The sequence below is a fragment of the Gymnodraco acuticeps genome, unplaced genomic scaffold (assembly GCF_902827175.1).
Source record: "Gymnodraco acuticeps unplaced genomic scaffold, fGymAcu1.1, whole genome shotgun sequence".
Classification (NCBI taxonomy): Eukaryota; Metazoa; Chordata; class Actinopteri; order Perciformes; family Bathydraconidae; genus Gymnodraco; species Gymnodraco acuticeps.
Window position 1 is genome coordinate 1 of NW_022990726.1, and position 25,832 is coordinate 25,832.

General features: G+C 43.3%; 2 protein-coding genes across 4 annotated transcripts; both read left to right on the forward strand.

Moving 5' to 3' along the window:
• Positions 1 to 639: 639 nt before the first annotated feature.
• Positions 640 to 5,629, forward strand: LOC117556478 (rho GTPase-activating protein 27-like; the record flags this gene model as incomplete). The annotated part of the gene is given in 3 exon segments (XM_034231800.1): positions 640 to 774; positions 3,546 to 3,651; positions 3,748 to 5,629. Coding segments are annotated over 3 exon segments (419 nt in total), but the record flags the coding sequence as incomplete, so codon positions are not given.
• A 169-nt stretch (positions 5,630 to 5,798) lies between these two features.
• On the forward strand, positions 5,799 to 14,520 carry LOC117556479. 3 transcript variants are annotated; one of them, XM_034231803.1, is made up of 6 exons: positions 5,799 to 6,562; positions 7,213 to 10,656; positions 10,818 to 11,033; positions 12,361 to 12,528; positions 12,754 to 12,849; positions 13,477 to 14,520. In XM_034231803.1, exons 3-6 carry the CDS (start codon positions 10,905 to 10,907, stop codon positions 13,789 to 13,791), a joined length of 708 nt encoding a protein of 235 aa, XP_034087694.1. In that variant the 5' UTR covers positions 5,799 to 6,562; positions 7,213 to 10,656; positions 10,818 to 10,904; the 3' UTR covers positions 13,792 to 14,520. The 3 variants fall into 3 exon arrangements, with proteins under 3 accessions (XP_034087694.1, XP_034087692.1, XP_034087693.1); XM_034231801.1 differs by having other exon boundaries at positions 10,840 to 11,033; XM_034231802.1 differs by lacking the exon at positions 5,799 to 6,562 and adding an exon at positions 7,107 to 7,153 and having other exon boundaries at positions 10,840 to 11,033.
• The last annotated feature ends 11,312 nt before the right edge of the window (positions 14,521 to 25,832 follow it).

The window sequence follows — 25,832 nt, forward strand, 5'->3', positions numbered from 1 at the left end:
CTCTCTCTCTCTCTCTCTCTCTCTCTCTAGAGATAGGGGGTCAGAGGCGGTGCAAGGAAGGTGCAAAAGGGTACTTTAATAGAGAGTAGAAAAGGACATGTTGTCCGGTTGCAGTTTGGGAAGAAGAGAGAGAAGACAGGAGAGCACACAATAAATATAGAGAACCACATACATGTCCGTGTGGAAACAAAATCCTCCACTGTAGTTCCATGTGTGGATTATGTAACCCAGTGTATTATAGGTGGTCACCACAGTGTATACAGAGCTGCAGGTATTGCTGTGTTGGTCCCTGAAGGCAGCATCTCCCTGGTCCAATGGGATTCCTAGATGTGATTTCCGATTATCTCAGAAAATAATCTCTGTTGTAAATAAACATTTAGGATATAAAGGAACTAACGTCCGCTAAGCTAAAAGTGCCTAATGTCGGGCCATAAAGGAACTACAGCACGGTCACATGACTTCACGTCACCACCGCTAAGCTAAAGGAGGCTAATGTTGGCTGTAATGAGTCATAATGCTGAGTCATGTCAGGGTTTAGGATTCCTGCAACTCTCTATTATCAGTGTTGTATCACAGTGTGTTAGCATTGTTAGCGCTGTTAGCAGTGGCGTTGTGTTGACCTGATATGTAACCCTGCAGAGGATCAGCTGGACCTGGAGGACGGTCAGTGGGAGGAGATCCACGTCATCACCGGAGCTCTGAAGCTCTTCCTGAGGGAACTTCCTGAACCACTGTTTCCCTTCAGCTGCTTCGACAAGTTCATCGCTGCCATCCGTCAGTACACACACACACACACACACACACACACACACACACCACACACACACACACACACACACACACACACACACACACACACACACACACACACACACACACACACACACACACACACACACACACACACACACACACACACACACACACACACACACACACACACACACGCACTGTTGGAGCACCACCCAATGGCGGTGGTGGAAGGTTCACCTCTGCTCCGCACGTCTCTTGATGACTGATGGGCTGGTCAATTTATAAAAGAAGGAACTCAAAGCACCAGAATAGAGGTTAAACAATAATCTGTTTTAATGGTAAAAGCAACAATACACAATACAGAGCACTCTGCAATAATAAAAAATACAGAGTACTCCGGGCTCAATACCTACCACCGTGTGATATACGTACCACGACAGCCAGTCAGGAAAAGAGCGCAGAGCATGAGAATATCATAATATTTATACACACAAGTGGGAGGAGTTGTGTAGGTTGCTCCTCCCTAGCTATTTGTTATTGGCGATTTCACTTCTGGGCGAACCCTAGACCGTGAGCTGGTAGTTCCCCATTGGCCGGTTTCACTTCTGGGCGGGACCCTAGGCAATGAGTCAGCAGTTGTTGACTCCATCTGTTTCGCCCCATCTCCTTGCAGTGTGTGTGTGTGTGTGTGTGTGTGTGTGTGTGTGTGTGTGTGTGTGTGTGTGTGTGTGTGTGTGTGTGTGTGTGTGTGTGTGTGTGTGTGTGTGTGTGTGTGTGTGTGTGTGTGTGTGTGTGTGTGTGTGTGTGTGTGTGTGTGTGTGTGTGTGTGTGTGTGTGTGTGTGTGTGTCTATGTCCCTAGGACTCTTTGACAACATCTTTAACGCACACACATCTTAGACGTGTAGCCTTCCAGATGCTTGACATGTTGTGTCTAAATAAGGATGTTTCCTGCCATGCAAACTGCTCCTACTTCATACAGAGTAATTAAGCACACACATATATTTAAGCCAACTACTCCAAAATGTTGTGGCAATTTAGCACGCACGACATGAAAGAATAAAACAGAGAGGAATCAAATAAAACACAAACACAGGTATAGTTACATTACATTACATTACATTTAGCTGACGCTTTTATCCAGAGAGACTTACAATAATGCGTTCGACCAACAAAATACAACCTTGAAGAAAACAGAATCATAAAGTACATCAGGTTTCATAGAGCCAAACATTTCAAGTGCTACTCAACTGGCTTTAGGTAAGCCAGTCCTTTATTAGTATATAAGTGCTTTGTTAATAGTTCTATCGCTGGAAGTGGAGTCGAAAGAGATGAGTTTTCAGTCTGCGCCGGAAGGTGTGTAAGCTATCTGCTGTCCTGATGTCAATGGGGAGCTCATTCCACCATCTTGGAGCCAGGATAGCAAACCCACGTGTTTCTGCTGATGGGAAGTTGATCAATAATCATACAGCATGTATAGCCACTGCAATGAACACCCACATTTTCCCTATGCAGCCTACCACACAAATGTCACATGTTTTCCTCTGCGTCTCATGACTTCCTTAGGATTAGTTAACTAACAAAGGTTAACTGTTCTTATATCCTAAGGCCTTCTCCGAACTTCCTCTAACCTCGAAGTCAGCTCACGTAACATGAATACATCTATTGATAATTCAGAAGGACCATTGTCTCTATAACTGTGTGTGACCCAATTCAGAAACACACCAACATCCTTATCGTTTCTTAGCTAATGCATGCTGGATATGAACCACTAACCAACAAGACCCTAACTGTATTATGTCTGAGGAAGCCCCTCTCTTGGAGTTCCTCTGACCTCTCACCAATTCACTTAACATGGGTACAACTGCTGTTAATTTGCAAAGACCATTGATAATTAGCAAAGAGACTCTTCTTCTGACTTTCTGAAAACATACTCATCCACAGGTAATCATTTTACTCAAGACAGAAATCACAGGCTGTACTGTACCATCACCTACTCACAAATAGCCAAAAAAACATCTTTTGATTATAACACAAAAGTGGAAGAAAAGACCATTTGCGCTAAAACCTACTTCTACTAAAAATGGGACATCATTTTAGGAATATATAATATAAAAAACCTCTCTATATTTAAGAGGACAAAATGGACTTGTCCATCCAAGTTTTAACACACATATATTAGTGATAACATAATTCAACACACTTCTTATATATCAGGTGACATAAAAATGAATATACCAGAAATACGCTGTATTAAACCTTCTGCTATAACACGTTACTTTAATACTTCAACACACACACACACACATACACACACACACACACATACCATGTATACATCACATCAGGGGACATTACATTGACTTACATGCATTTCCTGGAGACTTATCCTAACCTTAACCATAACCAACACATGCCTAACCCTAACCCTTACCCTAAACCTAACCAAGTCTTCACCCTAAAATTAATGATTCCCCTTATGGGGACCTCCATTTTGTCCCCATAAGGGAGGCGAGTCTGTGTAAACAGATTTAGGTCCCCACAAGTATAGTAATGCTAGGCCACACACACACATACATACACACACACACACACACACACACACACACACACACACACACACACACACACCTTACTTAAATGTACAGACAGCTAGGACATATTCACGGGTTACAATTAGTTTTTTGTGTACGTGTGTATGTATGTTTGTGTGTGTGCATGTGTGTATGTTTGTGCGTGTGTGCGTGTGTGTGTGTGTGTGTGTGTGTGTGTGTGTGTGTTTGTGTGTGTGCAGAGGTCCAGGACTACAGTCTGAGGGTCTCCTACATGAAGGACCTGGTCCGCTCTCTGCCTCTTCCCAACCACGACACCATGGAGCTGCTGTTCAAACACCTGCGCAGGTGAGTCCTGGCAGCGCTACATGCTAATATGCTACCATGCTAACATGTTACCATGCACCATGCTCCATGCTCCATGCTAACCCCCTCTGCCTGCAGGGTGGTGGACCATAAGGAGTCCAACAGGATGTCGGTGCAGAGCGTCTCCATTGTGTTCGGCCCCACGTTGCTGCGCCCGCAGACCGAGTCCTCCAACATGACGGTGCACATGGTGTTCCAGAGCCAGATCGTGGAGCTCATGCTCAACGAGTTCCAGACCGTCTTCTCCCAGAGCTAAGACCTGCGGGACATCCTGGACCTGAACCCAGAATCAGAACCAGGTCCACTTTGCCTTAAACTACCGCAGCGGAACCAGCTGGGACCGGGGGTTTAAACCTTTCACAGAACAGAGTCCTCATCCTTCTGGAACCATTTCACTACACTTTTATTACAATACCTGAGTCAGAAGTTGGGTTCAGATCCTCTACGATACCTCAGGTTCCTTTAACCCCAGGTTCTGTTCACCAGCTTCAGAGGACCGTCACTGAGGGTCCAGACGGGTCTTACTGATGCAGCTCATTTTTAAACTTTTCTGCTCTTCAGGGTCCAGATTCTTCTAAAGCCTGTTTTTAATTATGTGCACATTACCTGTGTGAGGTGTTGAGTACATAAGGTTCTCATCACCTGCCTTAAGTAACACTGTTCTGTCAGAGGAACTACGCTGGACCGGTTCTATAAGATCTTCAGGGGACAGACCAAAACCAGCACAGTAATAAAACCACATATCACCTAGAGAAGGAGATCCTCCTCACAGGGGGGACCCACCCAGAACCGCAGACTGGAACAATAACATCAGGACCTCCAGGACATTCAGGACATCTTTACCAGAACTCATCCCCAAGAAAAAAGCTCTTCAGAGCCAAAGAAGTTGGTTCTGAGCCCCGGTTCTGATCCCTGGTCCTGATCCCTGGTCCTGGTCCCTGGTTCTGATCCCTGGTCCCTAGTTCTGAGCCCTGGTTCTGATCTCTGGTCCTGGTCCCTGGTTCTGAGCCCTGGTCCTGGTCCCTGGTTCTGATCCCTGGTCCTGGTCCATGGTTCTGAGCCCTGCTTCTGATCCCTGGTCCTGGTCCCTGGTTCTGAGCCCTGGTTCTGATCCCTGGTCCCTGGTTTTGAGCCCTGCTTCTGATCCCTGGTTCTGAGCCCTGGTTCTGATCCCTAGTCCCTGGTTCTGAGTCCTGGTCCTGAGTCCTGGTCCCTGGTTCTGATCCCTGGTCCTGGTCCCTGGTTCTGAGCCCTGGTCCTGAGCCCTGGTCCCTGGTCCTGGTCCCTGGTTCTGAGCCCTGGTCCCTGATTCTGATCCCTGGTCCTGGTTCTGAGCCCTGGTCCTGGTACTGGATGGTTTCAGAGGATATCTTAATTAAACTCATCAGCTGTCCCCTGAGGTGCTCAGACCCATCAGAACAAACCTAGAACCGGACCTGTAGTGGGGTTCCTCTCTTCTGTCCTCTTTTATATTCTTTAATGAGTAGCGTCTGAAGTGATGCATTCACTGACCCTGGGAAACACAGGTTAGCACAGAAAAGTATTTTGTATTACTTGTAAAAATGAACAACAGCTTGGTATTAAACTGAGAGGTGGGTTCAAAGACCGAAGCGCTGTCGGGGTTTTCCAGCTTCAGGTTCACGAGTCTTTCTAGTATTGCCTTTATGTGTTTTACGGATAGAACAAGTTATGGATTCAACTGAGGGGGGGGGGGGTTCATAAACGATCTGTATTCAGGGGTCTTTATGGGAACATATTAATAAAGAGTTTAATAAATGTCTTTATTTCCTGATGATGATGATGATGATGATGATGATGATGATGATGATGATGATGATGATGATGATGATGATGATGACCAAAACATTTATAAAGATTTAACCTCATGAAATGTTAGTAAAGTAAAAACGTGTTTTATATTTCCTTAAATCTTCAGGAATAAACAGTTACTAAAACAAAAGCAGTGTATTTAATAATTCCTTATATTTATTAATGCGCTTTTCCAGAGCTCAAAGCGCTTTACAAATACACATCACACACATATCATACATGTAACGGGGCAGGGTCGGCTCCAGAACAAATCCAATGGGGGGGCAATCATTTACCACGGGGGGGGCACACTGCCGTCAACAACCAACACACACACTCACACACACACACACAGCACTGTGCGCACCGCGTGCGTCATTACGCATTGGTGAAAGCGAAAGCAGGCTATTTAAAATAGACTGTACTCTTCGTGCATAAATGCAGACAGACCCAACACCATTCAGCATCAACAAAGCCAGGGCTGGCATCTTTAAGTAAATGGAAAGCATGTCTACCTTTAGAAGAGTTGCAAGCGGCGAGTGCTGGTGCTGAACCTCAAGAGAACGCTGTTCTTCCATTCGGTTGTGCATTTTCTTGTTAAGTCTCTCAAACACAAGTTGAACCAGCTGGGCCTTTCTTTTGTGGAGCATTGCACGTCTATGGTCCGAAGAAACCTTCCTTAGGGTGGAGGAAGAACTCTCGCACATCGCTGTGGAGGCGCCAAATGTTACGGCATGTTTGAAAGCAGTCATTATTACGCTTTGCCTTAAGGTGCGTGTGGTAATTGGAGAGGATGTGCTGTATAGTCCAATCCCCCTCGATTGGCTGTGACTGTTTTGCATGCTGAAAAACTGTTTCGCAACTTCGTACTCTGCCTCGATTACAGGCCATCCCGACAGGTCCATAATGCGCCTCGATTACAGGCCATCCCGACAGGTCCATAATGCGCCTCGATTACAGGCCATCCCGACAGGTCCATAATGCGCCTCGATTACAGGCGATCCCGACAGGTCCATAATGCGCCTCGATTACAGGCCATCCCGACAGGTCCATAATGCGCCTCGATTACAGGCGATCCCGACAGGTCCATAATGCGCCGCGATTACAGGCGATCCCGACTGGTACGTAATGCGCCTCGATTACAGCGATCCCGACTTGTCCGTAATACGCCTCGATTACAGGCGATCCCGACAGGTCCGTAATGCGCCTCGATTACAGGCGATCCCGACAGGTCCGTAATGCGCCTCGATTACAGGCGATCCCGACAGGTCCATAATGCGCCTCGATTACAGGCGATCCCGACTGGTCCGTAATGCGCCTCGATTACAGGCGATCCCGACAGGTCCGTAATGCGCCTCGATTACAGGCGATCCCGACAGGTCCGTAATGCGCCTCGATTACAGGCGATCCCGACAGGTCCGTAATACGCCTCGATTACAGGCGATCCCGACAGGTCCGTAATGCGCCTCGATTACAGGCGATCCCGAGAGATCCATAATGCGCCTCGATTACAGGCGATCCCGACAGGTCCCTAATGCGCCTCGATTACAGGCGATCCCGACAGGTCCCATAATGGCCTCGATTACAGGCGATCCCGACAGGTCCATAATGCGCCTCGATTACAGGCCATCCCGACAGGTCCATAATGCGCCTCGATTACAGGCCATCCCGACAGGTCCGTAATGCGCCTCGATTACAGCGTCATATGCGCCTCGATTACAGGCGATCCGACAGGTCCATAATGCGCCTCGATTACAGGCGATCCCGACAGGTCCATAATGCGCCTCGATTACAGGCCATCCCGACAGGTCCATAATGCGCCTCGATTACAGGCGATCCCGACAGGTCCATAATGCGCCTCGATTACAGGCCATCCCGACAGGTCCGTAATGCGCCTCGATTACAGGCGATCCCGACAGGTCCATAATGCGCCTCGATTACAGGCGATCCCGACAGGTCCATAATGCGCTTCACAGCCTTTGCATCAAGGACTGTGTCGCTTTCTGGATTCAGCGCAGCAAGTGGTTTGGCCAGCTGCAAATTGCGCTCGCTGAATCTCTGATCCATTTCTCCAAGCACTGAATCAATCGTGCTGTAGTACAGCTTCTGAAGTTCTGTTTTGTAATCATCCCTGTGTCCTGTAGTTCTCTCGACTACATACCCATCCATCGTCTGGTTGGCTCTGCGTCTCCGTTTGGGCACTTCGGATCTCGGAGTAGCGCTGGCAGCCATGGCCATGTCCCATACTTTGTTAAACTCCTCACCACAACGGAGATTGCGTACACAAGCTGTTGCACAAGCCACGAGACTTAAACCTGTCATCAAGTCAGTATTTTCTCTCTGTAAAATCTTGGTTGGTGGTTCCAGCAGGGACTGTGTGCACTAGCTGAGCAATGAATGGGAAACTGGGCTCAGTCATCTCGCGCAGCAGACCTGTGGCTTCCATTCGTATCTCTGCACTGAATGAGTGTTAGTCAAAAGGGATGTTGTGTCGTTGAAGGATTTTATAATTGCAGACACAGTGGCAAGATGTCCTGTCCATCTCTGTTCCAGAAGGCGCTTAAGGTGCACACCCTTATAATGCACAGCAACTGTGGGCTTCTTGCAGAACTTGTAGAGGGCATTGCACACATGAAAGAAATCCACGAAAGCTGTCTCTGCTGAAATAGCATGTACTACAACTAAGTGTAGCTGGTGGTTCAAACAGTGAGGATCCTCACGACCTCGTTTGTTTTGCAGGAGCTTCTGGACGCCACCATGTTCCCCAGACATCAGAGCAGCCCCATCACATACCTGGCTTAGTATCTTTGTTGTGTCCAGTCCAACGTTGTTGAGCTCTGCCACGACTGTGTCCGTTATGTCTGTGCATCACCTTTGTCAGCTGCCGGTATGACCAGCAGGCGCTCTGTGACGTCATATGTCTCATTTACAAATCGAATGACAATCGAAATGTTTTCACACCCCGTGGGGTCACGGGTTCCATCTACTTTCAGCGTGTAAAAGGAGTCTCCTATTTCCTCCACTATAGCCTCAGTCACCACATTGCTGAGTGCTGAGTGAGTTCATTTTGCATTTCGTGACAAGTGGAAGTGGCGTTTCGAGGGATTGATTTCACTACATCAGCCAATTCTGGGTCTTTTTTGATCGTATAGTCCAGCAGGGAGAGGAAAAGGCCACTGCCCCCCTCTGACATGTTATCAAAAGCCTCTATCTTCCCTCGTAAAGGCAGCTGAAGGCAGAAATCTAACCACATCAATAAGAGAGGAGATATAATACCTGTTTGTTCGTAGTTGGTCTGCGTTAACAAGTGTAGACATCTCCTTTCCAGTGCTGGCACGCCTCTCTCGCTCCTTCCACATTGCATAGCAAGAGAGATGCTCCTTTGAATTTGCATGTTTATGAAATCCCTTGTCTCTCTCCACCGCATTTTTCTAGTTACGGAAGCCAACAGACATAAATACATCCATCCTCCGGGTTTTGCTAGACTGCCGACAGCAGAAACAAAATGCAGCATCGGCCTTGACACTGTTTTCAAGCCAGTCTCGGTTGTGATACCAAGCAGAGACAAACAAACGCCTCCTGCCAGTGAAGATGCTGTAAGGTGGATGGGCTTGGCTAGCAGGTGTATATTGGCTGGTCGAAGAGCACGGCTCCAGCTCTTCAGAGGTGATGCCGGCGATGCTGGAGCTGGGTTCATTCCCTTCGTTTTCCGTCGGTGAAGGAGTTGGAGGAGGCCGTGTAGCAGCTGCACCTTGCAGCCATTTACGTATATCCATTACTTTATGTCCCACAGTCCGAGCTTAGCTTCGTCTCACTGACTTGCTAATAGTGCGCACATTTTTGAAGTAATAACAACAAATCAAAGGCCGGGGTCATTGGTCAAGAAACACACCAATCACCAGTGAGCACACCTCAGGCTGTGTTTTTTATTTATATTCTTTATTTCTGATTTATTTCACACAAGAAAAGTTTCGTGGAAACGTTTTCACTTATAATATGATAAATAAATAAAAAACGGCAAAGTGGCAAGGCTTGCCTGGCCTGCGTGAGGGGGGGCACAGTGACTCATTTGGGGGGGCATGGCCCGTGAATGCCCACACTGTAAACCCGAACGTTCAAAATAATTAAATAGATTAATTAGTGTAAACTTAAATTTAAAAAAAAGTTCTACTAACTTCAATATATTCAGTTCCTGTGACTGTTCTTCGTTTTTGAGTTAAGTAAACTGATAATCTTTGATTAACTTGAACTATTTGGCGGATTAAGTAAGCATCACTTAAACATATACATTGAACTGTACTCATTTCTAATGCTTATTGTGTGTCTGACGTCACTAACCGTCACTAACTGTCGAAAGTGGGATGCAGCACATGCAGTAAGGTGGATCTTCACACTTAATGTCCACACTTTCCGGTGGTAATCAGCATCACTGTAAGTACAATATTCATATTTCTTCACTTTTTTAAATATTTTGAGATTAAACATGTGAAAGAGAGTGTTGATGTTTGCCAGATACATGCATGTTAGCTAGCATTAGCCATAGGTTGAGTCAGCAGATTCACAGAAATGCCTGAATTATTTGCACAGTTACTGTATAATGTTAACTTGTAAGATATGTAGTTGTGGAAACTTGGTGCCAAAATAGGGCTGTCACTTTTTGTATATATGATGAAAAATGTCATTGCCCCTAAGCTAATTATGTACTCAAAAAGTTCAGCCAAATGCATTGTGGTTGTGGGTGCTCGTAGTGACGGCAGCCGTTGAAACACGAACATAACAGGTAGGTTTCCTAATAAAAGCCTTCAATGTTAGTTTAATGAATTTATACTCAAATATATATATATATATATATATATATATATATATATATATATATCCAACCATTTACTTAATTTACTACGAGCAACCCCGAAAGCATTGGACTGAAAGTCACTATTTAACACGGTCACTAGCTAGCTAGTTTGCTAACAGTTAGCAAGCTAACATTTTCATCCACTGTAAACCACGAGGTGCGGAGGATTGTGTGTGCTCCCTCCGTGCTCTCCTCGCTGCCGCTGAATTAATAAACCCGCTGCTAAAGTTTAACACTCCCCTTCACCCAGGTTTCAACCTCTTTATACGGTTTCAACGAGCGTGAGCGTGAGGCCACACACACGGGACGGAGCAGAGCAGAGATAGGTAATGTTACATTGAATATAACGTTGTCAGTTATAAACAAGCTCGGTAGTGAACGCTTGTCCATTTGTTGTCCATTAATTCATCATTTACCATACTAACATTTCCCCAATGGATGTTTAAGAATGTATTAAGCAGTAGCTTACATTACATTTTAAATATAGGATTTGTTCAACCTTCCCCAAGGAGAGGATCCCTCAAGTCTTGAGCACTTCAGGCAGACAATTGTTGAGGAAGTCAAGAAGACTGAGATGGACCTACCCCTCATTAAAAAGATGATGCACACCACATTTGCACTGCGGCGACAGACCATAGTGAGGACATGCCCGGCAGTGAACGAGCTCATGGACCTCTGGCCTGCTCTCAAAATGGAGTCTGAGGTAATATGGATGAGCTCTCTTTTTCCTGTTTTCTTCTTTATTGATAATGGCACATTCTGTGACTCTTATAGTGGCTATTTGCTGTACAGTAGTGCTGTAGCGACGCGTCGACTTCAAAATATCGTCGACGACATATTTCCGCGTCGACGCGTCGCTACACACACGTGGGTCACCCAAAGCAACAAGCAGTTCGCAATCGCACTTCAAACACAATGGAGACTGAAACGGCTACCACCTCCTCCTCACAGGATTGCGCACGAAGCCCCCAAACGAAAACATCTCGCCCTAGGTCTTCAAAAGTATGGGAATATTTTATAGTTAGTCCAAAACGCAAAGATATTATATCTCACTGAGACTGCTGCATAGCCTAGCAGAAGCAGCAGCTAGCTGTGGTGGCTACCATTAGCAGCTAGCATTTGCTCTCCGATTTTTACATAAAATGGAATTATGGATTATAAATTCAATCATTTTTTTATACATAGACGTTAAAAACCTATGGATTAACCGATTCAGCCGCGTTTTTTCTCATTTTATTGCCATTGAACACGTATTTTGATCAGATTGACAGCTACGGTGGTGAGACGATCTCCCGAGAAGCTCTGTGAAGGTACGTGTTGTGATGACTGTATTTGCTTCCCCTGTCGCGAGTCCGGATCACTCATTGATGATACTATATACCTACATAATCTGTGGAGTCTCAGTTTTAATCGGATATCTTGTAAGTGCAGCTACGATAAGTAATAAGGGTACTTTTATCTTGAGTTCTGTGCCAATGTTCGTTAGCATTTTTCGCTCAGGGGTCATTTAGATGCTTCTTATGAGACTTGTGTTTTGTTTTGGTAAACATGGTTTGTATCGTCAGTTAGCTGAGATTATTTCCGTTAATCTGGTATAACACATTAATAGGTTCTTAAATATTAAGATCCCCTGAGACACAGTATCGTGAAAAAAATTACGTTTTTTTTACATTACGTTTTTTATGAATTGAACAACAGAAAAATAATCGTTAGATTAGTCGACTAATCGATCAAATAATCGCCCGATTAATCGTTTTCAAAATAATCGTTTCCCCCCAGCACTACTGTACAGTATATAGGAGTGTCATAGATCTTCAAAGTTCCAGCTCCTTCCCTGTGGTGTAATGTAATGCAAGGAAAAGAACAGTCCAGGTGAAGTTCTCGTTCTTGCCACAGGGAAGGAACTGACTGGTCAAACTTGGAGGATCTATTACATTTGTAAGGAGGATACCACTTTAACCTAGTTTGATTTATTTGGAACTGACTAATTGACATTGCTGTATTGTCCTTCTGCTCTGTTTTTTAAATAGGTGTATGCAGAGTTCCAACGGATTACAAACCAGAATCTGCCCAACACGTTCTACGCTGCTTTTGACCGCCATCTTCCTCGACTGATGGCCATATTTAGACAGAAGGCGTCCAAATCTGGGAAGACAGCTGAGGCTTTGGCTGAAATTTTAAAAATCCACGATGAACAGGTAAAGAGATTATTTTACAATTCAAAGGTTGAACATCTAACGTTAAACAGATTCAAAAAATATCTTTTGAATTTTACAATTAGCCCACTTTGTTTTTGCTATTTGTCTGATTGCATTAAAGATGTGAACAGGTTGTCTGTGGATATATGTTCTGATTGGATTGACAGGTTCGTTCAGTAAACTTCACAGTCAACAGTTTGTACGCTTGTATTTTTATCGTTATAGGAATTACACGACATCAACACCAGGCGTACCACCGTTATCCATGCCCCTCCTGTGTATCTGCAAGAGGACACCTCTGGATTTTTCCGAACCTGCACAGTGAGTGTCCTTAATTCATTAACAGTACCACTCTATGTTAAGTGAATAGTTCATTAAAATACAAATATTTTTTTGCACTTATCCTGTTTCTGTCTATCCATCCATATAGTTTGTGTGATTTGCAGAGGTTTTGGTCTGTTTTCCTTCACCCAAATACAAATGAACTGAATCGTTTTTTTTGTTTGAAGCGATACTGAAGTTAAGTAAAACTTTTATTGGATATGTTTTATCCCCTGGCACTTGGTTTCACTGGTAGCTCGTCTGATTCTTTGGTGTAGAACACCTGTTTTACACCTTTTAATGTGTAGTCTGTTGACAAAACAACTCTCTAAAACATAGTTCTAACTAAAATATGAACAACTTGAAAACATATCTCCAAGAGTTGCAGTCAAAAGATATTGCCACACAGAAAATCACGATTTTTTCAAATGTTCCTGCGAGGCGCGTGTGGCGGTCTAATCCCTTAAGCCAGTGGTTCTCAACCCGTGGTATGTGTACCACTGGTGGTACGCCAGCTCCCGCTAGCGGTACGCGGAGGAATCTGACATATAACAAGTAACATGTAATGTAATGTAATGCATGACCAACACCCAGTTTGTGATTATTATCTCTCTTTCATTCATTTAGGAAGAGTCCGAACCAGAGCTTGGAGGTGTTGCAGTGGCCCTCCTTACTGTCACCAGTGACAATGGCACAAGTCAAGTGCAATATCAGCCTGTGACCATCTTTGTTGTCATCAAAAATGATATTGTGGTCAGCCTCCCCAGACTTGCAGATGCATTCCTGGTAATATTTGGACTAATTTATGCACTACACCTCAGCTATTCCAAAGGACTGACAAACACTTTCGAGTTCACTCAGAAGGTTTTACTTGGTCTGGAAGATGGTAAATTGTCGCCCAAGTTGCAGACCTTCAAGAATGACTTGCTGATGCATGTGTAGAAATGCATCTGAAAAACAGGTGGGGCATTTTAAGGCATTTTGCCTCTACTTCAAAGTGATTTCCTCCTGAAATAAAAATGTCTTAAGAAAGTTGCTGTACCAGTTGCTGCAGGTTTTCAGCCAGGTGGTCAAGCTGCTCAATGTTCCCTTTTACTTGTACATGTTGTATTAATGTCAAATGTGTACTGTTTACCATTGTTCACATCAAAGTATCTTTGATTTTGAGGGATGACTGTTTGTACTTTAATAATACCAAATATTTCTGATTAACCGGCATTAATCATGTTTGTTTGTTGTTGTTGTTGTTGTTGTTGCACTTTAACTCATCCAGATGAAGATTTGATACTTGTTCATGTAATTCATTTACATTTTAGAGTTTTACAGTTAAAGGGTTCAGACTGTCATTGTGATTTTATCAAAGTTGTTGCTCTATTCAGGTTTTAACCAAAATGTGCCAAAAGTACAATTGCCTTTGCATTTTTTTATTTTTTTTTATGACTACTTATTTTACTGTCTTGTAAATGTTAACAGGACAGCATGTTAAATAGGAGGGCTAGAAAATAAGAAATTTAGTAAAGCTGTTCAAGTTAGTCGCACTCGATTCAATTGAGGCAATCAGTTGTGTCAATGTTTTTAAGTTTTAAGTTATGTGATTTTGAGTTGACTAAGTCAATGTGTTTGGTTTGGTTGAAATAATAAATATTGAGTTCTGTTAACCCAAAAAAAAAAGACTTTGAGTACTTATGTCTTTAAGTTCTGGTAACTTAATCCATTAGTAGAGGTGAATTCAAATGTTTAAGTCACAGTACCTGAACATATTTGAGTTGACTTAATAAGCCATTTTAATTTTACTGTAATCAATAGGTACATGTAGCATTTAATCCAATTATTTAAGTTCTTGAAAATTGTAAGTTTTGAGTTGATTAACTTAAAATACTTGAGGCAATCAGTTGCCCTAATTTTTTTGAGTTAAGTTGACTTATTGGGGCTTACAGTGCACCCATGACGCCGACCCTGTAACGGGGACAATACCTACAGGAGCAAATTCAGGTGAAGTGTCGCCCAAGGACACAACGGCTTTACAGACGCAGCGGCGGCGGGTTTCGAGCTGGGTTGCAGTCGAATGGTCCGTTTCTCTTAGGAACCTTCCTGACGGAGTGAAATGACCCGGAAGTCCCTCAGTGGCATCCATGATAAGTGCCGTTCCAATTCTCTAGATCAGGGATGGGCAAATGGCGGCCCCCACCTCCTCTTTTCGCGGCCCTCAGATTAATTTATAAACAACGTAATTAATAAAAAATAAAAAAAGTATTATTATGTTTTTTTACTTGTAGTACTGATACCATCCACTAGACTCCTAGTCACGTCGCAAGCTGCGTACATGATTTCGTTAGGCAGCCAAATAGCGCGATATAATCTGTGACGCGTTTGTGTGTATTGTGTTTGTTTCCCGCGGAAACCCTCACAAGAAACACCGGCTGTTGTTACGCCTGCTGTGACGTCAAGTTGCCTCTTGTCATTATGCCGAAGCTTCAAAGTGTATTTATCATCTGAATTTGGCGAAACAAGTTTAATATTCTCAAAACCAAGACTTTGTTTATTTGAAATCAGATGTAAACAAACTGTAACGGACCCTGCCGTGTTATCTATGATTACTCTACGCTTTTCAGCGGAGGGAGGGGGAGCGGCGCTGAGGAACAGCAGAGAGCTGACAGGTGTCTGTGTGGACACTCCCCTTGTTGTGCGTCAGCAGAGACAGGCTACAAGTGTCTTAGGTTCATGTCTGGGTTAGAGTTCATGACTTCATGTTTATGTCATCTTAATGGTTCATCTCAACTTGCCAAAGTGCTTTGTTCTGAACGTTCATCAGTATTATAATCAAAGAGAGAAATATGAACGTTAGTTTTTACTGAAATGATCAAATAAAGTCAACATCTCACAGTCTTCACAGAGCTGTGGGGTTTGTTCAACTTTTAAAAGATGTTTGAATGGTGATATACACAGTGATAGATGTTAAGGACTAACGTTTATAATAAATACATCTGTATTGATTTAAGATCTTTTTATCAATCATACGTATTGGGATCATTTGTATTAAAGTGGACCGGAGGGAGAGGGGGACGAGCAGAAGTTTCACTTTCCTTTTTATTTCAATTCCAGCTTTGGTCCTGAAGAATCTGTGTCTCTGTTGTCCACGTTCATAAAGCAACAGCATCAGAGCACAGAGTCTCTAGATGAGTTCACAGGAGTCCCTCGTTCTTATTGAACATCCATGTTGTAGTCCGCTGTATAGAGAACTGTAGTCTCCATAGTTTCCCCACAGCAGCAGACGCTCATTCAGGACGTCCGCTGGCGCATCAGAAACACGTGGGATAGTGAAAGTGCAGTCGATTCACTAAAGTACCACAGTCTCTTCTCCTAAGTCCTTTTGAATTCTCCTATCCACTATCCCTTAACCCCGTGACCTTTCTCTCAGAGGTTAAGGGATAGACGATAGGGTTAGACGATAGGAGCTGATTGTTGGACTATCCGACCGCATCCGTAGACTTGCAAGATATAATGTGATCTCTATTAACCGGAAGACGATCTCTCTGTTTTTCTGCCTCTCCCTTTCTTTTGCTGCTTGCATCTGCTTCTGCAAAAGCCATGTCCAATGGCTCCATCTTCTATGTATTCCACCTGGTCATGCCAATCATGTGCGATTCACTGCAGCAGTGCTCCTTCATTCTTACTTGTTCCTGCTTCCACCCGCCTCCACCTGCCTACACCTGCCTCCATCTGCTGCTCCACCTGCCGCCATCACACAATAAACCTCTCCATAAAGCAGGGACACGTACCCAAAGACTTCAAAATTGCGAGAGTAACTCCCCTGCACAAAAAGGGCAGCAAATTGGACCCAGGCAACTACCGACCTGTTTCTATTCTTACCTCCATCTCGAAAATCATGGAAAAAATAGTATACGAACAGGTCGAAAAGTACCTCGCGGATAAAAATCTAATTTACGAATTCCAATCTGGCTTCAGAACATCCCACTCCACTGACACATGCCTTCTTTATTTGAACGACCACATCAAACAAGAGGTGGACGCGGGAAAATACTGTGGCATGGTCAATCACTCCATTCTGATTGACAAGCTAAAAGCAATTGGTTTTGATAAACTATCGGTGAGCTGGATGCAATCCTACCTGGAGGGGAGAGAACAGATGGTGGAGGTAAACGGTACTCTACCCCCCCCCCCCCCCCCCCTCCCAGTGAGCTGTGGTGTTCCACAAGGAAGCATATTAGGTCCGTTACTGTTCCTAATTTATGTAAATGACATGTCGTCAGCTTGTGACTGCAACTTGTTCCTGTTCGCGGACGACTCAGCCCTGCTGGTCTCTGGCAGGAACAGGTTGCAGGTTGAAAAAACCCTCAGCTCCGAACTCGGCAGAATCTGCACCTGGCTCGCCGATAATAAATTATCATTACACCTGGGTAAAACAGAGTCCATTCTCTTCGGTTCAAAAAACAAACTCAGCAAGACCGATGGCTTCTCAGTTGCAGTGGGTGACAATATTGTCACAAGGAAAGATGAAATTACATACCTAGGTTCCATACTAGAGGCAAATCTCTCCTGTGACAAAATAGCATCCAATGTAATCAAAAAAGTCAACCAACGAACTAGATTCTTGAACCGGATCTCCTCTCTGGTAAACAAGAATACCCTGAAGACTCAGGCAGGAGCACTCATTCAAGGGTACTATGACTATGCTTGCACGTCATGGTACCATAGCACCTCCAAGGCGCTAAAAACAAAATTACAAACATCACAAAACAAACTAGTCAGACTACTGCTTGACCTTTCATCTAGAACCCACCTCACCTCTGCCCACTTTGACAACCTAGGATGGCTTAGAGTAGACGACAGAGTACAGCTACTTGCAATGGGCCTGGTCTACAAGATCCACTACACCTCTATGGTACCCATGTACATGTCAAAATACTTCCCAAAGGTCAAGGAATACCATGATCATAACACCAGAGGGAGCTCCACAAATCATGTGAAACCCAGATTTGGCACAAACAAGGGACGAAACACGTTTCGCAATGATGCCACAACAATGTGGAACGCTCTTCCCACAGCTGTAAAGGAATGTAAATCACTACCTTCAAAACCTTTCTAAAAGATTAACTACGGGAGACTGCAATTCAAAACTGGCCCCTGTAAATGTCCAAACCCACCCCCCTACAATATACAGTTCCCCCCCCCCCCCCAATGTATAGACTATTTTTATACTCAAACAGTACTGTATATTTGTAGGTCTGAGTAGTTATACTCATGCCACTTTCGTCTCATTAGTATGCATATAAAGTGACAGGTCACACCTATAAGTCACGCCCCCTTCCACCAGAAGTCCCGCCCCACTTCCGGTTTTCAAAATTAAAAAAATTAAAAAATTACAAATGAGAAAAATAAAAATGCTGCCCCTACCGGTCGCCCCCACTTCCGGTTTTCAAAATAAAATAACATGAAATTTAGCAACCATGAGAAAAATAAAATGCTGCCTCTACCGGTTTTACAAAATATTTTTAAAATGAATCACATTAGTATGCATAGGATCAATGTCCAGCCACCTAACCACTTCCTGTGCCCCCTAATCCTGTATACAGTATTGACTGTAATTTACAAATACTTGCAAATAACATGAAATATAGCAACCATATATTTAAAAAAAGTAATGTCAATCTCTCTCTCTCTCTCTAACCCCTCCTTGCTCTAAAGAGTTCCGTGAAAAGTTTTGTGAACAGTCTGGACATGTCTGAAGACAAGTCAGGACAAGTGTGAGAGAAATCATAAAACCCCCTGACATCCTCTACAGTCAAATGGTGTGTGTGTGTGTGTGTGTGTGTGTGTGTGTGTGTGTGTGTGTGTGTGTGTGTGTGTGTGTGTGTGTGTGTGTGTGTGTGTGTGTGTGTGTGTGTGTGTGTGTGTGTGTGTGTGTGTGTGTGTGTGTGTGTGTGTGTGTGTGTGTGAGAGGAGACGGTCTGAGGCTGTAAAAATACAGAGTCTACGGATTCAAGGCAAATGGTCAGAGCAAAACAGAGAAAGCAGTTACATCTACTATCTACATGTTTTTTGTAATGTGTATGCATATATTTTTATATATATGTGTGTATATATATATATGTGTGTGATATATACATACATATATACAGGAGAATAGCCTAAACCTAAAAAGTATTTGATCTGCCATAAAAACCAAATACAATATAATGCTAATTTGTTAAACAATCAGGAATAACCCTATTGGCTGTTTTTAGAGTCATTTACATATTGCGTTGCCTATAAGTAGGGTCAGAAACATTTCGACAGCCTCTCTTCGCTTTTCCCCATCAGGCCCAGATCTTTTGAAAATATATGGTAAGTACTTTATTGTTATGTTATAATAGCATATAGTTAGTTAATGCTGTTTGATGTGTGTTAAAGAACCTCTATGCATCTGTTGTTTTTCTATTATGTAAGATTGTAATTATTTAGAAGCTTTAATGAAGTATCCTTCTAAGTACAAATAATGTGGTGTACATTTTTTTACTATAAGTGTATTTAGCTATATTTCTTAAAATCAAATATGTTTTTCATGTGAAAGTATCCAGAATAACGTACTCTCTTGTTTTTAAAAAAAGTGGTTGCGCCCCTCCTGCAGCTGGAATGGTCTCAACACAGACGGTGTTTGAGAATTCAAACCTATCAGGTAAAAAAAAATGCTTTTTATGTTTGCTTTTACAAGATGATAGCTAAATGATTTTGTTTTCTTGTTAAATGTATAATCCTGGGTATTTCAAAAAACATACTTATACCCTCTTCTTTTATTTCTCTGTCTTTTTCTCTATAGAGCAATCCTCCCCGTTATCAAAGGACAAACGCTGTTTGTTAAGGTCTGCTTTAAGGCCACACCACCTGAATAAGCTGCACGTAGATCACATGTAAAACTGTTATTGATGTATCCGCCAGGTATGTTGACTTTACGTCCATGAATGTAGAAGCAAAGTGAAATGTTTCTTCAGCGGTGCCACTGATTTTGTTTTTTGATTTGCGGGGGTGATTTCTTAAAAACGGTCAAGCATGGATGATTTAAAAGATGGAGAAAGGTCCTTCATCGAGGGTTTGCCTGATGTAAATGAACTATGCAATGATGAGGGCTTTGTGTACGAAGACATGCCATTTCCACAGTGTTCAGACAGTAACAGTGAGCTAAATGACGCAATAACAGATGTAAGCGAGCCTATGCCCTTGACAGAAACAAACCCCTATACAGATGGAGAAAGGTCCTTTCTCGATGTGTTGCCTGATGTAAATGAACTATACAGTGATGATGATGATGATGATGAATTCAGATATAGGGACCTGTCATTTCCGCAGTGTTCAGGCAACAACAGTGAGTTAAATGGCGAGGGCTCAGCTGTAAACGAGCCCGCGGCCTTGTCAGAAACAAATTCAAGCAGTCCAACAAAAACATTAGACCGTGCCTTGGATTGGGTGATAGACTGCTATGCAGACCGGGGGCTTTTAGAGCAGCCTCTAGACAATGACCCCCGTCTGAATGGACAAAATAGCGAAGCTTCGCCCCACGCCTGCCTCCCCGTTTCCAGCATGCAAGATGATGGGTGTGTTAATGACAGCTCGAATGACTCAGAATCACCCGCTTGCTCCATGCAAAGTAACAGACATGTTGATCAGAATGACACCCCGAATGCTTCTGAATCACCGGGCCCCCTGTCACAGCATGGAGGAGGCACTAGCAGAGATGCCGAGCCAAGTGTTTTCTCTCGACCTGTATTCAATAACATAGAAATGAGACAGTCTCTAGTCCTACCGCCTATTAGGGCTGAAGCAGACTTTGGAGTCTATTTTGAGGGTCTGATGAACAATGTGCATAGCATGCTTGCATATGCTTTTGCACGGGCAGAAAGAGAAGATATCGTGCAGATTGAATTACATGGTGAACAACTAAGGAACGTGTCAGCCATTTTAAATGGTCCCGATGACAATCTGGATGATTTTGAGGAGGGGCTGTTCAACGCCATGCAATCGAATATCATTTTAATGGCAGAAAGCAACATGGAGCTCGTGGTTCAAATTGTTCAGGCCCCCCGTGGAGGGGTTCAGGGTAAACGGATGATTAGTAAAATGTTAGACAGTGAGATTGTTAAAAAGAAGGGGCGTTTTCTTTACGTTGTTCAGAACTCCTCCAACCAGCTGTGTTTTGCTATTAATTTGGCACTGTTGTTACACGACAACCTCACTGATAATGAAGGTGTCAAACGTGGTAAAGAGATCCAGAATAGGGCGGGTTTGACAGCTCATACAGCTGTGACATTCAGCGACATTGATAAATTCGAAGACAGCTTAAAATGCAAGATAGTGGTATTTTACCGAAGCAATGATGATGATCGAACCCTTTGTAACTTTCAGACAGACGCCCCCAAACGAGACAAGACTGTGTTTTTGTTCCTCCTTCACAACCACTACTATGGTGTCAAGAACTTGAAGGGTTTTTTAGGCTCTTCGTATGTCTGTGAACATTGTTATACAGGGTACAGCTCTCAATGGAGTCACTCCTGTACTGGGCATTGCTATGTCTGCCTTGACCCCGCATGTACCTGGGGAGTGTTTAAACCCATCTTTTGTAAAGACTGCAACAAAACATGCCGTACAGTCGGCTGTCATTCTCGACATAAAGAGCAGAAACAGAGATCAACAGACATTGCCAGTAACTGTGATTTACACAAAAAGTGTGTAGATTGCCAACTTTCTTACTACACCCCAAAGAGTACAGCAGATAAAACACACAAGTGTGTGACGAAAAAATGTAAGACATGCAAGGAAAAATTACCATCTGCTTCTACGCTCGGGTGTGAAAAACATTTGTGTTACATAGGAGTGCTGCCTAAAGAGACAGGGGGGGCAGATGGGGTACATATACCTTTCTTGGTTTGTACAAAAACCTTGGGGGGTGAAATTTGGGTCGGCGAGGGAATCGACTGTGCACGGCAGTTTCTGGCACACTTTAGACGCCCAAAGTTCAAGAATACAACATTCATCGCTCACAATGCTAAGGGTTTTGACAGCTATTTCATTATCAACGCACAAGGGCTAAAGCCCCCGTTAACAATGCAGGGAAGTAAAGTGCTCTCTTTTACTGACGAGGATTTCGGGCACAGGTACATAGACTCACTGTCTTATCTGTCTATGCGTTTAGCAGACATGCCAAAAGCTTTGGGATTTGGAGATAAAATCAAGGGGTACTTCCCTCACGGTTTCAGCTCCAAGGCTAACCTGAGTTATATAGGCCCTTATCCACCCGCACACTGTTATGGGGTTGAACGCATGACAACTGGTGAAAAGAGTGACTTTTTCACGTGGTATGAGACGGTACGCCAGGGCACTTTTGACTTTCGAGAGCAGGCATTGCTTTACTGCAAAAACGATGTGGACATTCTTGCCCAGGGGGCCACATTATTTCGGAAAGGTTTTCTCGGGGAGACAGGAGTTGATCCTTTTAGTCGCGCGACTATAGCTTCTGCCTGTATGAAAGTTTTTACCACAAACTTTCTAACGCCCAAAACCCTAGCAATCCCCCCACCCGACGACTACCGCCGTGAAAACAAGACGTACTCAGACGCAGGTATTCAGTGGCTAGAGTGGGTAGCTCAGACTGAAGGTGTTTTTATTCAACATGCGTTGAATGAAGGAGAGAAACGAGTGGGACGTTTCGTCGTAGACGGGTTTGCCGAAGTTACCGGGGAAAAGATTGTCTGGGAATTTCTTGGTTGTTTCTATCACGGATGCCCCTCTTGCTATAAGGGGCATGAGAAAAATCCATTGATAGGTGACACATTTGAGCATCTCCATGCTGTTAGTGAGGCAAAACTGCATGAGCTAGAGTCTGTCCACGGGGCCAAAGTGAACGTTATGCGTGAGCATACATGGGTTGAGATGAAAAAATCCAATCAAGATTTGAAGGCTTTCCTCAGGGTATACAATGCACCAGAACCGCTGACCCCCCGCGATGCTTTTTACGGGGGAAGGACATGTGCAGTAAAATTGAGGCACACAGCAGCGGCAGATGAATTGGTTCATTATTGTGATTTCACCTCACTCTACACTTTTGTAAACTGCACAGGCCTATATCCACTTGGACACCCTCAGATCATATTCCGAGATTTCAAGGACCCTCGCAGTTATTTCGGGTTAATCAAAGCCACAGTAGAACCTCCTAGGCAAGGCAAGGCAAGGCAAGGCAAGGCAAGTTTATTTATATAGCACTTTTCAACACAAGGCAATTCAAAGTGCTTTACAAAAAATGAAAGACATTAAGAAAATGGCATTTAAAATCAGTCATTAAAAAGAAAAGCTAATAAAATAAACATTAAAAGAAAAAATACATGGATAAAAGTTACAGTGCAGTCTAAGATATGAATAGTTCAATTAAAAGCAGCGACAAAAAGAAAAGTCTTCAGCCTGGATTTAAAAGTAGTCAGAGTTGCAGCGGACCTGCAGGTTTCTGGGAGTTTGTTCCAGATATTTGGAGCATAATAACTGAACGCTGCTTCTCCATGTTTAGTTCTGACTCTGGGGACAGAAAGCTGACCAGTCCCTGAAGACCTGAGAGATCTGGATGGTTCATAATTTAGCAGGAGGTCAGAAATGTATTTTGGGCCTAAACCATTCAGTGCTTTATAAACCAGCAGCAGTATTTTGAAATCTATTCTTAGACACACAGGAAGCCAGTGTAAAGACTTCAGAACTGGAGTGATGTGATCCACTTTCTTAGTGTTAGTGAGGACTCGAGCAGCAGCGTTCTGAATCAGCTGCAGCTTCCTAATAGATTTTTTAGTGAGACCTGTGAAGACACCATTGCAGTAGTCGAGTCTACTGAAGATAAAAGCATGGACACGTTTTTCCAGATCCTGCTGTGACATTAGTCTTTTAATCCTAGATATATTCTTTAGGTGATAGTAGGCTGATTTAGTAACTGTTTTAATGTGACTGTTGAAACTCAGGTCAGAGTCCATGACTACACCTAGATTTCTGGCTTTATCTGTTGTTTTGAACATTGCACACTGAAGCTCAGCGCTAACTTTTATACGTTCTGACTTGGCTCCAAAAACCATTACCTCAGTTTTATCTTTGTTTAATTGGAGAAAGTTCTGACACATCCAGTCATTGATTTGTTCAATGCACTTACTCAGTGTTTGAATTGGAGCATAGTCTCCTGGTGAAATTGTTACGTAAATGTGTGTGTCATCTGCATAGCTATGGTAACTTATTTTGTTGTTCTTCATTATCTGAGCCAGTGGTAGCATGTAGATGTTAAAGAGAAGAGGCCCCAAGATGGAGCCTTGAGGTACCCCACATGTCATATTTGTCAACTCAGATGTGTATTTACCTATAAAAACAAAGTTGTTTCTGTCCTTTAAGTAGGATTCAAACCAATTCAGAACTGTTTCCGAAAGTCCCACCCAGTTCTCCAGTCGGTCTAGTAATATGCGGTGGTCAACAGTGTCAAACGCAGCACTGAGATCTAATAATACTAACACTGAAGTTCTGCCACTGTCTGTGTTTAAGTGGATGTCATTAAAGACCTTTACAAGAGCAGTCTCAGTGCTGTGGTTTGGACGAAAGCCTGACTGGAACACATCAAAACAGTTATTTAAATGCAAGAAATTACTCAACTGTTGAAAAACAACTTTTTCAATGATTTTACCTAGAAATGGGAGGTTTGATATGGGCCTGTAATTGTTCATTACTGAAGCATCTAGATTATTCTTTTTTAAGAGCGGTTTAATGACTGCAGTTTTCAGGGCCTGTGGAAAAATACCTGAGTGAAGAGATGTGTTTACTATATGAAGTAGATCTGAGGCCATGCAAGGCAAAACATCTTTGAAAAACCCTGTTGGAATAATATCAAGGCAGCAGGAGGAGGATTTCAGAAGTTGTATAATGTCCTCTAGGTTTTTATCATTAATCTGATGGAATTGTGTCATGATGTCTGAATTGATGTTAAGTGGAGATAGGGACAACACATTTGCTGTTCCTGATGCAGAGGCACTGACTGCTTGTCTGATTTTCTGAATGTTGTCAGTGATGAAGGCAAAATCATTGCACGCCCTGGTGGATAGAGGTTCAGAGGCTACTGACACTGGGGGGTTAGTTAGTCTGTCGACGGTAGCAAACAAGGCACGTGCGTTGTTTTTGTTTTTGGTAATGATGTCAGAGAAGAACGATTGTCGTGCGTTTTTCAATTCCAAATTATAAAGGCCAAGTCTCTCTTTATAGATTTCAAAGTGAACCTGGAGATTTGTTTTTCGCCACCTGCGTTCAGCTTTTCGACATTCTCTTTTTTCTGTTTTCACGCTCATGGCCTTTCTCCATGGAGATATTTTCTTGCCAGACACTTCCTTTACCTTAGTTGGAGCAATGGCATCTATAACATTTTTAATTTTTGAATTAAAATGATCTACTAGCTCATTTACTGAGATGTTGGCAGGGGCAAGTGTGGAAGAGAAATTCTGAGTAAACATTTCCCTAGTATTTTCAGTTAAATATCGCTTTGTGGTTACCTCTTTTTGAACATTTTTGTGAACAGAAATAGAGCTCTCAAAGAAAACACAGGAATGGTCAGAGAGTGCAACATCAGTCACCACAACCTTAGTGATATTCAGACCCTTTGAAATAATTAAGTCCAGAGTGTGCCCCTTATTGTGCGTGGGCTCCGTCACATGCTGAGTCAGTCCATAGCTATCAAGAACACAAAACAGTTCTTTAGCCCCTCTGTCCTGGGGGTTGTCAACATGGATGTTAAAATCACCAACAATGACTAGACGGTCAAAGTTAATACACACTATAGACAGCAGTTCAGTAAAGTCATCACAAAAGCTTGCACAGTATTTGGGTGGTCTATAGATATTTAGGAACAGAGCTCGAGAGGAGCATTTCAGCTGAAGGGCCACATATTCAAAAGAATCAAAGTTTCCATACGATGTCTTCCTGCATTG